Raw genomic sequence first — 14,746 nt, forward strand, 5'->3', positions numbered from 1 at the left:
AGAGATGCTTGTCGCGGCTCTACGCTCACTGCCAGATGAATAAATGCATGGCTTGGTACGTTAACGCTTCTCACTTGGGCGTTCGGCCAATGCCGCAATCTCACTGGGGCGACGACCTCCGAGGAAGGCCGTGCTCACCTCAGCCAGCTGTCGAGGTTCTCCCTGTCGACGCTGCCGAGGAGGAGCTCGGCGTAGCGCTCCTTGAAGGAGTAGACTCCCCCAGGCATCGGGCAGCCGCCGTCGGCCGCCCCGGTGGCTCTCTGTGCCCCCTGGTGGGACCCCCTCCGCATCAAGTAGCCCGATATGAGCCCCACCAGGAAGATGAACCCCACTATCAGCAGCTGCAACGGACGTTCACGCGTTACGGGGACAATCAACACCCGAGAAACATTTTTTAAAATAATAATAATAATCTTTATTGGCTCGGGAGAGCCGCAGCACCGCAGAAAGGCAAGAGCCCGTACCGTGGAGACCTGTGGTGCCGCACTTAGCGACAATTTTATATGCGAGATGGGGACGACATGTTCTGCCGATGGTCGCAAACACCACTGCCCGAGTTTGGTAAGTTCTGGGATGGTGAGTAAGCCAGCGAGCCGCAGTGGCCTTTCCGGCTGTTCAATAGAAACTTCCAGTGAGACCTGGCAGCTCGGTCGCTCACTAGGGTGAAGGCAGCGGGTTCCACGAGGTGGTCCAGTCAAAGTAGACGGCTGAACATATGTCCGGAGCTTGAAACGTTGCGCTCACCCGTTATTGCTTCCTGTCATAGTCGTCATTTCTTTTTAGTCTGGATAGGACATGTCACGAAATAAACGTCACCTGAGAAAAAATATTTTAGCGTAATATTTATGTTGCCAGACTGATCTTGAGTTAAAGCGATTCATCTACAGAAGCATATTTTTAAAAAACACAGGCGAGCGCATGGCCTTCAGGGCCTGCTGGGCTACCTATCAGAAGAAAGCTCAACCATTCTAGAGGCTTCAGCGGCTGTTCAGTTTTTGTTGTCACTCCCCACCTGATCAGCCAAGTTGCCAAGTCAATGCCGATTTCACAGAATATAGAGGCATTTTGCGACATAAGGCAAAATCAAATGAGGCCAAATCTACCGTGTCGCTGGGTCAAGCGATCGGTTTTTCGGGCATCTGATAAAACAGGGTGTGCGGAGGTAAACAAAAACAAATAATAGCCAAAGTTCAGGGGGGAGTGTGTTGATTCTAGTTGGCCATTGTTTTTGCTTGTTCTTGAGGACCCACAGCGAGTAGTGCATGCTTTAAAAGACTCACTGCCGAGGACCAACTGCGGTACTTCCTGAAGTTTACTTATACAGGATGCCTTCCTGATCCCTTGGATGAAAAAACCTCAAAGAAACGACAAATCTGCCAAAGGTATTGTGTCGAGCTGCCTGGTTTATACACCAACTCATGTTTACAAACAAACCGGAGCGCCCCTAGCGGACGCCACCGGCGCCGCGCATGCGCGATGGGGGTGTGGGCAAAAAGCTCGCCGTTGCCCATAAACAAACCATTGAAATGCGATGTTGTCGGCGTCGGTGTGAGTCCCCCTGCCCCTTTTCGCGTTCGAATTGTTGATTCTACGTCTTCCTGGCGATCTCTGACTACTTGAGCGGTGTTAGCGAAATTACCGAGGCTCGTTACATCGCGAAACTTCGCGTGAATAATGTGACATGTGGCGATTCATTCCGCGTGGACGCCGCGGTGTACGATAAAACCTGATTCGCATGATGAGATTTCGCTCGCAATTTTCAGTCGCGACGCCGCTCGGGCTGCAAAAGCTTGTACCGTAGCTGAGATAGTCGACGTCGATACTGAAAATCGCAAGTAGAATCGGACTAAGTCAATTAGGCATAGCAAATCAGTGATGGTCACTCGTTACAATGATCATCTCCTTGTATTTACTGTTTACATCGAGCCTACTTACCAACCTTCAAACTTAAGTCTTTTGAGGCCTGCACTTAGTTCGTATAGCAAGTACCGGGCCAACATTTATTCTACGGCTGGCGTCGTCTAAGAGAGCAGACGACAAGCAGAAACGTTTGAAAGAGCAGACGACAGTTCGAACGATCAGGCGGCCGTTTGAGCTTGAAGACGCACTGAACGTAGTCCACAGGTTGTCCCGCCCAGCTTGACAGTTTTCTGGCGTTCACGTTGGAACAAAACAAATAAATCTGATGACCACAAGTGTCCGTGAATTCAACCCAAAGAGCTTCCCGCCCAAGCAATCGTTGTCCGACGGCGTCTGCTTTTCCCTTTTCACGGCACATATCCAGATTCTCGGATGAACCGAGCACGTGAAAACTGACCTTCAAACCTTTCTCGACACTTTCGGTACGGCCCCAGTCGCGGCGTTTCGACGAGAAGGCAGGTTTTTATCTGGTTCCTTTCAAAACAACGCAGGAATACACGTCTGGCATGGGGACTTCTGCCCACAGCCCCAGACCGGAAGTGCGACCGACGCGCCACCAAAGCGCCGTGACGTCACAGAGATGAGTTGGTGTATATGCCCGAGAATGACTTGAAACCTACTTCGTGAATGGCAAGGCATCGGCTCCCCCCCAAACACAATGTAAACATAGCAGAACTGGAGGCATCTCTCTCCCCCCGTCACGGCGGCCGGAAGTAATGCAAACACCCTGTTATAATTTGCGGAATAAAAGACAATAAGTGTTTTTTATTTTGTTTCACCGAGCACTACCGCTATCGGCGTTGACTTGGCAATCGTTGGTCGGCCAAGTGGAAAGTAACGACAAATATGAAACAGCCGTTGAAATGCAGCTTGTTCACACAATAGCTTCGATGATAACTCAGCTTCCTTCCGCTAGATAGTGCGGTTGTCTTCGGCATCACGCAACCATACTCTATCCAGGCGCTCCAAGAAAAAAAAAAGAGTATTTTGCGAGTTTGGTGTTTGTTTCAACCCATGAACGAATGCAGGAAGCGGCGAGGTGGCGGCAGCTCACCTGCAGCACCTTTCCCTTGGTGCCCGAGAACCAGCCCGACGGGGGCAGCACCTGGACCCGCGGGTGGGGCCCGTCGGGGGACAGGTCCATGTCCACGTTGTCCGTGTCCGTGTCCCACTTGGTGTACGCCTTCTTGCCCCGGATGTAGTCCGTCATGGCGCTCCTCGGACCCCCCTCCCGCCCGGGCTCCCGGCACCTGCCGTCGGGGGTCAGCACGGCCCTTAGACTATGTTTCATCTTACGTGCGACTGCAGCGGATGCTAAGAGGCACCTCGGCCAATCCGGCTCCGCAAACGTGGCACGTGATGCACTCCCCGTCCATCACTGGTTCCCCGAGGTCACAAAATCACAATTGCGAGGCCTTAAGTGGGCTTTGATGGCTCATAGCCTCCGCTGCGGTCGGTCCCGGGCTGGAACGGAGCGCACCCGGTCTGAGATTTTTTCCTCGTACTGTGGGAAAGTGTTCCCTAGGGACGAATGGAAGTGCCAGAGGTGCGCTGGCAACGTTAGGAGCCTAACGGGTGGACGTGGGTTCGGAGGAGCCGCCATGAAAAAAGTCGCCGGATGGACCATCGGAAACGCCATCCATACTTCAGACCGAAGGGTCGTATTACATCGGAATAATTTAAACATCCCGCGAAAAATGCTGCGTACAAAAAAATATCTAAATGTTTAAAAACTAATTTTTATCAGACTTCTAACTTTTTTTTTTTACTTCTGTTTATTTTCGCCCCTTGTGGTGACAAAATTGACTAGGGTGGCAACCGCCGAAGTTTCCAGACCAGCAAAGCTTTTATCTAAGGATCATGACGTCGATGACGGCATCTCAAAATGCTGCAGGCGTCCCAACACGATGAGAAACGGGTTTGGCGCCTGGTGCCAAACGAAGCGCGTCAAAGTATGGCGGGAGTCACATCGATCCGGCCCACTTCAGATAAGTCTAAGAAAATCAGTTTCTCAAGCTCCGACACTGTAATTTACCACTGAAGTATGGCAAGGTAGTGGTGTGGAAATATTAAAGTGAAAGCTTGCCTAAATCAAAACTTACAAAACCCTACTTTTCTTTTGGCTCAGCACAGAGTTCAGCCTTTCTGAAGACTTAACTCTGCACCCGTGCTGCCTCTATGAACGTACACCTGTAATTTTTTTCATAGATGTCGAAAACCACACCAGAAAGAGACTAAAGGCGCTGAAGGTTCCCGACGCATTAGCGCAATGACTCTTCGGGTCAACTGTAAATGGCGATGCATTGGATGCTGAGCTCTCAGATGATGAAAATATCGACCGGGACACAGCTGCTGCGGCGGGTACAGAAATCACTCCTCGTTTCAGAGTTTTTAGAGCTCGTAATAAAAATAAAATAATTTTTAGAATGAGGAAGAGCCTGGGCCTTCTGGAGACCAGACTGGCGTTCCGGATGATCCTGGAGAAGACGACGAACCCCCTAGGAAGAAAAAGAAGCCTTCCGTCAATTGGTGCACGAGACCATTTAACCCAGTGGACACTGACAGCTCTTATCAGCCCCTTGGCAGCTCAACTCTGCTAGAGTCCCTGGAGTACTCTGCGAGGTACTTCACGGATTCTGTTCTTGAAGGCCTGGCTAGATTCACCAACATCTCCGCTCTTCAAAATACGGGAGCAGAGCTGTCTTGTTGAGTCAATGAGATCAAACTTTTCTTTAATATTCTGATGTACATGGGCATTCTAAAATTTCCAAGAGTCCTTATGTATTGGCAAGGTGGCACCCGGATCCCGGCTATTGTGGACTTAATGCCTGTAAACAGGTTTTTCAAACTTAGGAGTGCGTTGCACAGACAAATTCTGGAAGGTGAAGCCTCTTTTGGAGGTGGTAAGGAGTCAGTGCCTGGAGCTCGAAGTGCTCGAACACAGCAGCATCGACGAGCAGATGGCGCCATTCACAGGAAGAGTTAGCAAGTTATCCAAAGCAAGCCAAATCCTGTTGGCGTGAGGACTTTTGTTTAGTGCAGCAGTGATTGCATGGCACATATGACTTTGAAGTATACCAAGGCAAGGGCGTTGATCCTGTGTACTGCCACCTGGAACTCGGGGGCTCTGTTGTAATGAGGCTTGTGGAGAACCTCCCACATCATCTGAACCTCAAGTGCAATTCTTTGATAATTATCTCATGTCCGATCCCATTCTGAAAGAACTGAAAAATAATAGTATTCTAGCCACAGGAACCATCAGGTCTAACCGGCTGCTTGGCTGTCAGCTGAAAGGGGAAAAGGAGATGAAGAGAGATGAACCATGGACGGCAAAGTGACCGAGGAAGGGGATCTAGTGCTTGTCAGGTGGAAGGACAACAGTCTCGTGAATGTGGCGTCAACACAAGTTGGTGTGGGAGATGCAGGACTTGCAAAGAGATGGAGTGCCTCAAGAAGGGAGTATATCGAGAGTGAATGCCCCCAAGCCATCTTGGAGTACAATCGGCACATGGGAGGCATAGACCAGCTGGATTTTGTTATGTCCCTGTATCCCCTCCGTGCAAAAACGACAAAATGGCCTGTGAGAGTACCTTCGCATTTTGCCTCATTCGCACTGGCAAACTGCTGGCCGGAGCACTTAAGAGATGCAACAACAGAAGGGCTCTTGTGAAAGAGCACGAAGGATGTGCTTGAGTTCCAGACCGACGTTGCCCTCGGTCTTCTCCCGTACAACAAGCCAGCAGAACAGAAGTGGAGACGGCCAAGTCATGAAACAGCACAGAAGGCTCCCAAGTGTGCCCATAATGCCGAACCACTTCCAACAGACCCTGCGCGGTTTGATGGAAAAAAACACTGGCCGCAACATGTCGCAGAACCATTTCCCCAACGCTGCCGAAAGGAAGGCTGCAAGTCCAAGTCGAGTGTTCGCTGCAGAACATGTGGAGTTTTTCTGTGCTTAATGGCTGCCAATGACTGCTTTTTCGAGTTTCACGCAAAGTAGACAGAAGGCGGCATTCTCTGGCACCATCATCAGCAGAAACCAATGAAAGAGCCCATTTTTTTGCTGTTTTGTCCAAAATAAAGTGTTATCTATATGTCAGTGCATTTAATACTTTAGAGTCACGACGTGTACAAATCAGGACGCCATCTAAATTTTGTAACTACCAAAGTCGTTTTTAATTTTTTTTTAGTAAAATAATAGCTTTTTTGCTTTTATATCTCCAATTTTATATTTTCCTCACACGTTTTACATATTGCGTGACTGAAGGGGTGCAATAAACAGGCGGGAACCCCCTACAAACTTGCCTGTTATGGAAACCAATATTGTGAGCGCAGATCGCGGACAAAAACGCGGGAATCTTTACTATGTCACGGGAGCAGATACCGCAAATCGCAGACGCAGCAGATCCGCATTTCACGGTGCAACGTACACGCGAGAACAACTCGCGTGTTACGGGAGCTGATATCGCACGTGCAGATCGTAGACAGAAAAGCGGGAACCCGCTATGAAGTCGCTCGTCAGATGTGCCGGCACGGCGAATTGCGCGGTTGATGAGACATCGTCGGACATCGCGTGACGTCCAACGAGAATCGGGGGGTGGGCGATGTTTTGGAATGTTTATGTTACAGATATTAAGCCAGAAAAACGAGATGAGCGACATCTCGGGGCGGGCGTTCTCTCGGAACTTTATGGAAGTTGTAAGAGTAAATGCAATGACAGCCGGCGTCACAATTTGGAAAACCATGCGAACGAAAATGGCTCGAATTTATGCTGTTCTGGGTTGCGGAGAGGTCTTTAAATGCATATTTGACTAATTTTGCGATCATAACTGGCACTTACTCTTTTTGCATGTAAGATACGAAAATAAAACACAATAAAACTCAAAAATTTTTTTTTGTGCAAAATATTGTTGTTTTTTGACTCTCTTTAACTTTTGACATTACCTTTCTTTGTTATCATCAGAAAAAACTAAAAAGGCTGCCTACCTGCACAAGACATCAGACTCCAGACACTTAAAATCTTTAAAAAAAAATTTTAAAAAAATTTACTTTTTTTTTTTTTGTTTTGTTTAATAATTAGCATTTTGTGTGTTCGGATAATTCCAAAAGCCCGAAATTTTATTTCTGCTCAAATTCAACAAAAAAGCTCCAATATTTTGGATTACTGTGACAAAAGAAAAAAAAAAAAGACTGGAAAAATTTACACTATTTTTTGGCATTACAGAATGGAGCGCTTGAAAGAGTCTATGAATGGTGTTTAGCAGCTGCCAGTGAGTTTACGAGGGCCACTGACACAGCAGCTTCCTTACATCTGGGCAGAGCTTATGTGGTAGGAGCGTCCCCTTTTGTGTTCCAAAAGGTTAAAGTGCCTTGAGGAGAAATTCCTCATTTCCTTTCAAATTATGGATGGCTAACAGAAGAGTGCCTACAGTCAACATTTGACAGGGCCCAATTTAAACATGTTTGTGCTAGCCACTGCTCAGCTTCAGGGTTCATACCGTTAGGGCCTCTTATTACAAGAAGGGGTCGTGTATAACAGTGGCCACGCATGACACATTTTTGTGGCGGCAGCAACTGCAAGGGAGAAATATGCTGGGATGTGAGCTGCAAAAAAACGAAAAGAAAACTGAAGCTTTTGGGGTCTTTACGCATTCGTGTTTCTCCTATTTCTTCTTAGTATTTATTGCTTTTTATTGTGAATTTCAGAGAAATGAAAAGATAACAAAATAAATGCAGAATTTTGGATAATTTGGAATTTAACAAAGTAAGCTCCGACAAAAAACCACATTTTATGCAAATACATTAACCTGACAAACACACTCCTAAATGTGGAATTTTGGATAATTTGGAATTTGACAAAAATGTGCTCCAACAAAAAAGAACAACACATTTTATGCAAATACATTAAACTGAGAAACACCCTCCTAAATCTTACTAAAAGACAAACATCTAAAACATGGAGCCTAATCTGTATAAACTAGTATGTATCTCAAGTTATTACACTTCAAAAGTACACATATACAGATATCACAAAATTGAAAGAATGCTTTTGTTGCACTCCTTTGTCCTCAGTGAAATATGTAGACGTCTGTTTTGTCATAGTTTTTGATAGGGTACTGCAAAAAAAAAGTGGATAAAAACGAACTCGTGAGTTTCTTGAAGATGAAACTATAGTTAGGGCTAAGAATTCAGTGCGTGACCCATCTGGAGCTTTCTGCCTTTGGTAACACTTGGTCACACACGCAGCCGAAGCACGGTGAAAGGCAACAAGCTTCCACTCAATTTGTTTTATTTATTTACAATACTGCAAACCTTGCGGTCAACGCAGGAGAGAAAGAAAAAAAATGTACAAGCAAAACAAACACATTCCAGCATTTGTAGCCTGTCACCAACTACGGATAAGACAAAAATAAACTTACCATATCTGAGCAAAGAAACTTACACTAGAGAGGAGACAGTAACTTTAATCGAATGTGAGATGAAACGAGCACTTCAAAGGACCAGAGGTGCCTCATCCCAAACCCGACGAGAGCAACAAGTGAAATGCTGCTGGTACGATATATATGGGATAATGCGTCTTATGAAAATGCGAGCCTCCCTGGGAAGCTAGATCGGTTTCAGTGGCACCAACGAAAAAGAGGATTGTCCTCTTTGGTGCAATAATTCAGAGCAACCTGGCATTACTTCTAAATGTTAAAAGCCTTGAGACGAAATAGGAGGTTGGCACTACACGCTCTGTGCAGGAGCTATAGTGGGCGCATTGAAAAACGCAAGTACAGTAAACTTTCGTTAGTTTGACCTCGATTAATTCGACTTTTCATTTCATTGAATCGTGTTCAAAAGTCCCGGCGAGCGCCTATACATTTCTATGGGAGGATAAGTTTGATAGTTCAAACTTGGGATGACTCCGCATCGGATAATTCGTCCCGAGTTAATGCGCGTGGGCTCTCATTGCACGGCACCACGGCAGAAAAACCACCAACGCAGGGCGAAACACGGGCCCTTTGCTGCAAAACCGAACGTGCATAAGTATGCGCCTGCTCCTCTGCGCCGTTGAGATGGACCGTAGCAAATGACACGAGTCAGTGCAACCAATCTGGCGGGGAGTATCTCGGAGAACATTGCACGTGGTCTGGCGCGGAGACAGCGCGTGCTATCAAAGCGCTTTTTTGTAGGATCGTGTGCAGTTCATCTTGCGCGCCGAGAAGCGCGAATTCTCTTTTCCTTTTTAGGGGTGAAGTTCCTTAGGGTCTAGCATTGTCCGTCCATCCATCCGTGCTTACATAAAAAGAAAAAATGTTTGCGCAGTCGACAGGATTCGAACCTGTGCGGGGAGACCCCAATAGATTTCTAGTCCATCGCCTTAACCACTCGGCCACGACTGCGGGACGAGTAGGGGGCTCTGAGATGTGGTAGTAACTCAAGAGCTGGGGTTTCTGTCATGGATGAAATGTTGCATGTAGCTGCTCAACGTCTACACAGGAGAGGGCGCTGCGGTCAAATGCGTATATAATCGCGTTAAACTTTGCATGCATTGGCTCAACGTTTATAGACGAGAGGGCGCTGCGGTCAAATGCTCAAATGCGTATATAACCATGTTCCATACTACACATTCTCTTTCTGACATGGACCGTTGACTTAAGCGGTGGAGATGCGTTCCCACGGCTTCTAGCGGATCCAAGCCGATCCGCTAGAAGAACCACTGGCTCTGCATTTCACCGACCATAAAGCAGTAATAATGAAGTTGAAATGCAACCCGGAACTCAGCACTACCTATGAGCAATAAAAAAAAAATCAGCAACATCAGCACTACCTATGTACAATAAAACCAGTATCATCAGCACCACCAGAGCTTCGCCCCAATCAACATCATTCACCACGTAAAGATGCGGTCATTTTTTTTTTTTTTTTGTTATTATTATTTTATTTTTTTTCCAGTCGCCGACGGTTTGGTTTTTTGGTGTAAAGTCGGCTCGTAAAGCTTTCTCAGCGAGTGCTCTCAAAGCGCTTTTCTGTAGCATCGTGTGCGGTCCACCTTGCACGTCAGAAAGCGGGGGTTCTCTTTTCTTTTTTTTTATGTTATTTTTCTTTATTGCTGATGGTCTGGCTACTCGGCGCCAGAGTTGGCTCGTAAAACTTACTTTGTTCGTTTTTTTTTTTTTCTTTGTACGCAATTTTTTGAGGACGTGACGTTTAGTTATGCTGCTCTCCGGAGCATGCTTTTGGACACGCGTTTTAAGCGCAGACGGCAGCAGACCATCTGTGATTACTTTGAACAATAGAAGGAAGTTTAATTTTAACCGTTTTTCTATCCTTTTTTTAATTCGATCATTCGGATAATTCAACCAAACTTCAAGGTCCCATCGAGGTTGAATTAACGAAAGTTTACTGTAGTGCCTCTAGCAGAGGAGCTGGCATTCGACGGTGAGACGTGTTCAGAAGCCTGGGGCGCCCTTTTGTGCGCGAAGCTGTGGCGGTGAAAGCGCGCACGGATGGAACTTTGGTTCTTCGAGAAAAAACAGGACTGGCGAAGAACTAAAAAAGGTCACCTAGCTCCGCTTCTTATATATCCCAGGAAATAAACGCAACATCTTCTATTAATCACACTGCACGCTGGCTTCCGATGAGAAACATTCCAGGCTCCTAGAAAATGCAACCACTGCACTTTTTCACAAAATCGATGAGGCACTAATATTCTGAAATTAACTTACCACGAATCCACCGAATTGAAGGTGGAAAATAAAAATCAAGACGATTTATATCGTGACTTAAGCCACACCGATTTCATTAGGATGATTTTCTGCAAGAACGCCTTTGTCACAAAAATTCTTTACCACAAAACTAATATCATAATTACATTTTGATTATTTTTTGCCTGTAATTTGACACTGTCCATATAAAATTATTTTGTTTTTAATAAAAGAAAAACATCAAGCAAATAAAAATGTGTAACAGGCTAAACAGGAGCAAAATGCGGTGGTTTCTGCACTAATCGGGGAGCAGAGCTTTGTTTCTATCTTCCAGTTCTTTGGTCAATTACGTGGCATCTTACGCAAGCATATGAAAATACAGAGGAAACAAAGAAAACTTGTATCCGTGCGTGCATACGCACACAGACAGACAAAGAGAGTGAGTGAGACAGGCAAAGACAGATTTAATTGTACATGGAAGGTTGATCTTACATCGGTCAGCATATATGTCTTACACGAGTCTGCCGCTTTTTTTTTTATGAGATTATGTTACCGCCTTGCACACTTTAATATTGGAAGAAAAAGTTACTGTCGTTAAACAACTTCCAAACTGTGCTCGAGTTCAAAAGCCGTAATTCCATGTCACTGAACATATATATATTTTTTTCCTTATAGTTTTTGGTGCAGCTGAGATACTTTTACCACTTTGCTTGGAACTGGCCTCAGAAGCAATGGCAACAGTGGGACCGCATGCACAAACCTGATAGAAAACAATTTGGTGGGAGGATCTGGAAGGACTTATTCTTATTTCGTTTTGCTGAAGTATTACAGGAAAACAAGCTTTCTCAATAACCAAACAAACGAAGTTACTTTTGTTCTAATATGGCCTGATTTATATCAGAAAAAAAGTTTTGAAGTGAACTAGAGTTTGCGATATATTTACATTTTCAGTGAAATTATATATATATATATATATATATATATATATATATATATATATATGACTTAAATAATAAAGAAAGGTGAGTTTATTCGATTTTTTTATAATTATGATTTTTTTTTTTCATCTTTGATTGAGGCTACTAGTTATCTCACTTTTTTTTTTTATCAAAAACTATTCCCGCATTTTGTTTCGCAGTCATCTAATGCCTACCGGCAACCCCATATGTGAAGAAAGACAATTTCCACGTTTGAAAGGAGGCTGATCAAAAAAGAAAGCACGCCTAAACTGCCATACTCAAACGTCGATTGTTCAGTGATTCCAAGTTTCATTGTACTTTTCCTCTTTAGATTCACATTTCTCACTTTGTGTCGTCCGAATCTTTTTTCAAGATGTACAGACTGCAGCCATACTGGTCCAGAAAAACGGTGACAAAACGTCTTTGGAGGGCGTCCCTCCGACGAAATGGGCACTGCATACCCGCAAGTGTAGGATAATATTTCAGTTTGTTCCATTCGCGCTAACATGTCTAGGCATTACTGACACCTAAGAAAAAGACACAGTGTGCAAAGCGACAGTGTAGGATATGTCAGCTGTGCCGACACAGTGGCAGACACGATCGGGAGACCAAATTTCTGGCGTCGTAAGGCGCTAGTTTATCGTTATCTTTGGCCCACAAAACAACGGCGAGTTGAAAAACTATGAAACTTTGTCTCGACGAGACAGAACGACTATTGCAGCACTTAAAGACGCAGCAATTCCTACTGTCAACCCAGAACAACCGATCCGACTTGAATTCATAACGCGTTCCTTTTGCTGGGGTGCTCACAGTAGCGCTGGTTACATCACACCGAAAGCAAAGGCTTGTCTTACTATATTTCTCAAATATCAGGAAGGATCTCAGAGTTCATTGGAACTCTTTCTAGGAGCCACACAAACAGCGCTGTCACCTTTTTTTTACTCGTAAAAAAGATAATTGTGTAGAAAAGGAATGCAGCTTTCAAGTAGAAATAACGAGAATCCAGGTACATTTTTGAGAGAAGTATCCAGACATTTTTTAAGGTGAGGAAATGAAAAAAATGAAAAAATTATGATCCTCAATCGGTACTGCCTGTGTAGGCACACCCGATTTAAAAAGTATCCAGAACATAGGCTAAGTACAATCTGACACGTGTCTCTGTCACTGTATATGAAACATATTTTGAGTAAGTTCTGCAACCCTGATTACTGCCACTGTCTGCAGAATTACACTTTTTCTAAAATCAATCAAGTACTGAAGACTGCAATGTAAATTTAACCATTTATCAATGAAAAAAACAAAAATCATATACGACCCCAATAACTTACATGAACACCTTAATGCCTTCTCTCTCCTCTACGCTCAGCCTTTCTAAAGGTGTGGAACTCATGTTTTTGTTCTTGTTCCTTACCAGCGGTGTGTCGTCACAGTGCCTACAAAAACAATAAAATATCCAGGCTTCGTCATCCATGCACACCATGCACAAAAGAAAAAAGAATTAAAAACAAAAACGTGCTCGTTATTTGTAAAGGTGGCTTTCCCGCTTTACATGATGCATTGGGGGAAAGCCAAACCAGGCCGCCGCGCTTTCATCGGCGGTCGCGGGACTAAGTTTAGAATTGTTTCGAAATCGCCCGTCGATATTTCGATGCTGCCAGGTGTTGCTTTCGACAATGTGCTGTCGGAATTTCATGAGCCTTATAAGTTGTGGTCCGCGCTATGGGTCCGTGGGACAGGCAAAAGAAAAGCTGCAACAAATAAAGCGTAAAAAAAAAAATAATAAAAAATCACGAAGTGTTACTATTATTTGGTGCGAGCTGGCAGCAACGTTTTAAAGATATATACTTAAAAAAAAGAGAAAAAACTAAATAAATAAATAAGTAAACGCGCGCGCGCTGCCGGGCACACCTGGAGAACGCAGATGTCGACACGAAACGTTTACGACCTCGACCGATATATATTTTTCAACTATCTAACAAAGATGCACTGAAGGAGGTAGAAAAACACGGGAAAAAAACAATGCAAGTACCTGGCACCTTAGCTCGCTTTACAAACAGAAAAAAAAAAAAAAAAAAAAAAAAAAACAACCAAGCTTCAGTGTACAGAGAATCATGTGCCTTATCGATGTATTCCGCTACGAGAAAGTAACGATTAAATGTGCGGAATACGCCAAGAAAAACGGAATAACCTCTATACTGATTACGGGGAAAACACGCCTCCAGTTAGCGAGACACAAAAATCTCCAAGCACTCTACACAACCAAAACAAACGCGAAATAAAAACAAACAATAAAACCCCCTAGAAATTCGCGATAACCTCCACGACGTGGCTACATAACGACCCGTAATTGCAGTGTAGCGCGCAAAGCAACTTTTGTAGCTTGTGTTGTAATTGAATAACCCGTCCCTCGCGGCGAGGATGTATGTCTAGACCAAGCAATTAAGGCTTCTAAGTTCTAACCACCGCTTGATTCGCTTGATCGTTAACATAGACAACGCCCAACTGCCCTACTGGTCTGCTCCCACATGCTTCTGTTTGGGTTTTGAAATTTCTAAACCTCCTGAAGGTTAAAAAAATAAATAAATAAAAGTACATGAGGATGGTTTCTGCCGACGCGACATGGACCGGTAACGTTACGTGATCTTTGATCGCTGGACGGAATCACCCATGGGTCACGACATCATGTTTATGTTATGCTGGGATAAAGGCGTGGTAAGCTCCGCTGTGCACGTGGGCGATGTAAAAGGGAAGGAACAGTGACTGATGTTCTCCTTCGGTACGCTACGACGCTTTAGCGAATCAAAAGCGATGGCAGTTTTGCGAGTTCAAATTGGTCCAAAGGGTCCAAAGGCGACGTTTGGAGGAGTCGATCTCAACTTGGGCGCATAGGGTGCGCGAAAGAATGTAGTGCACCCCACAGCGGTTAGAAAATCGAGATTAAAAACGAAACAGCGAAATTACCTTTAGATTGTCTCGTGAAGGTTGCTGAAGGCAAGTTTGGCGTCGTTGTTCATTAACGTAACTCGTAGCTCTCTTCCGGCGTACTGCAGGGAAACCATTTTCAATGTGACGTTGTTGGCTGCGACTGGCTATTGTTGGCTACTTATAATTGCCTCATGCTGTTAAATAACAGAACTTTAAAAAAAATAATTCTTTAAAAATGTTCAAAATGCTTTA

The 14,746-nt window shown here is 44.8% G+C and overlaps 1 protein-coding gene across 3 annotated transcripts in view; it reads right to left on the reverse strand.

The window, feature by feature from the left end:
* Window positions 1-14,634, reverse strand: part of LOC8024355 (putative N-acetylated-alpha-linked acidic dipeptidase) — a 104,846-nt gene extending 90,212 nt beyond the window's left edge. Inside the window, exons 1-4 of one of the 3 annotated variants that reach the window (XM_029994300.2) lie at window positions 14,531-14,634; window positions 12,898-13,002; window positions 2,975-3,170; window positions 139-341 (exon numbers count right to left, since the gene is read on the reverse strand). In XM_029994300.2, the coding sequence (XP_029850160.2) occupies window positions 139-341; window positions 2,975-3,170; window positions 12,898-12,959 (461 nt within the window). In that variant the 5' untranslated portion in view covers window positions 12,960-13,002; window positions 14,531-14,634. Of the gene's footprint in view, window positions 1-138; window positions 342-2,974; window positions 3,171-12,897; window positions 13,003-13,118; window positions 13,188-14,530 lie in introns of those variants that run through there. The other 2 variants (XM_040208118.3, XM_029994301.4) reach the window with 2 other exon arrangements.
* Window positions 14,635-14,746: the final 112 nt, after the last annotated feature.

The sequence above is a fragment of the Ixodes scapularis genome, unplaced genomic scaffold, assembly GCF_016920785.2.
Source record: "Ixodes scapularis isolate PalLabHiFi unplaced genomic scaffold, ASM1692078v2 PGA_scaffold1__304_contigs__length_218370807, whole genome shotgun sequence".
Classification (NCBI taxonomy): domain Eukaryota; kingdom Metazoa; phylum Arthropoda; class Arachnida; order Ixodida; family Ixodidae; genus Ixodes; species Ixodes scapularis.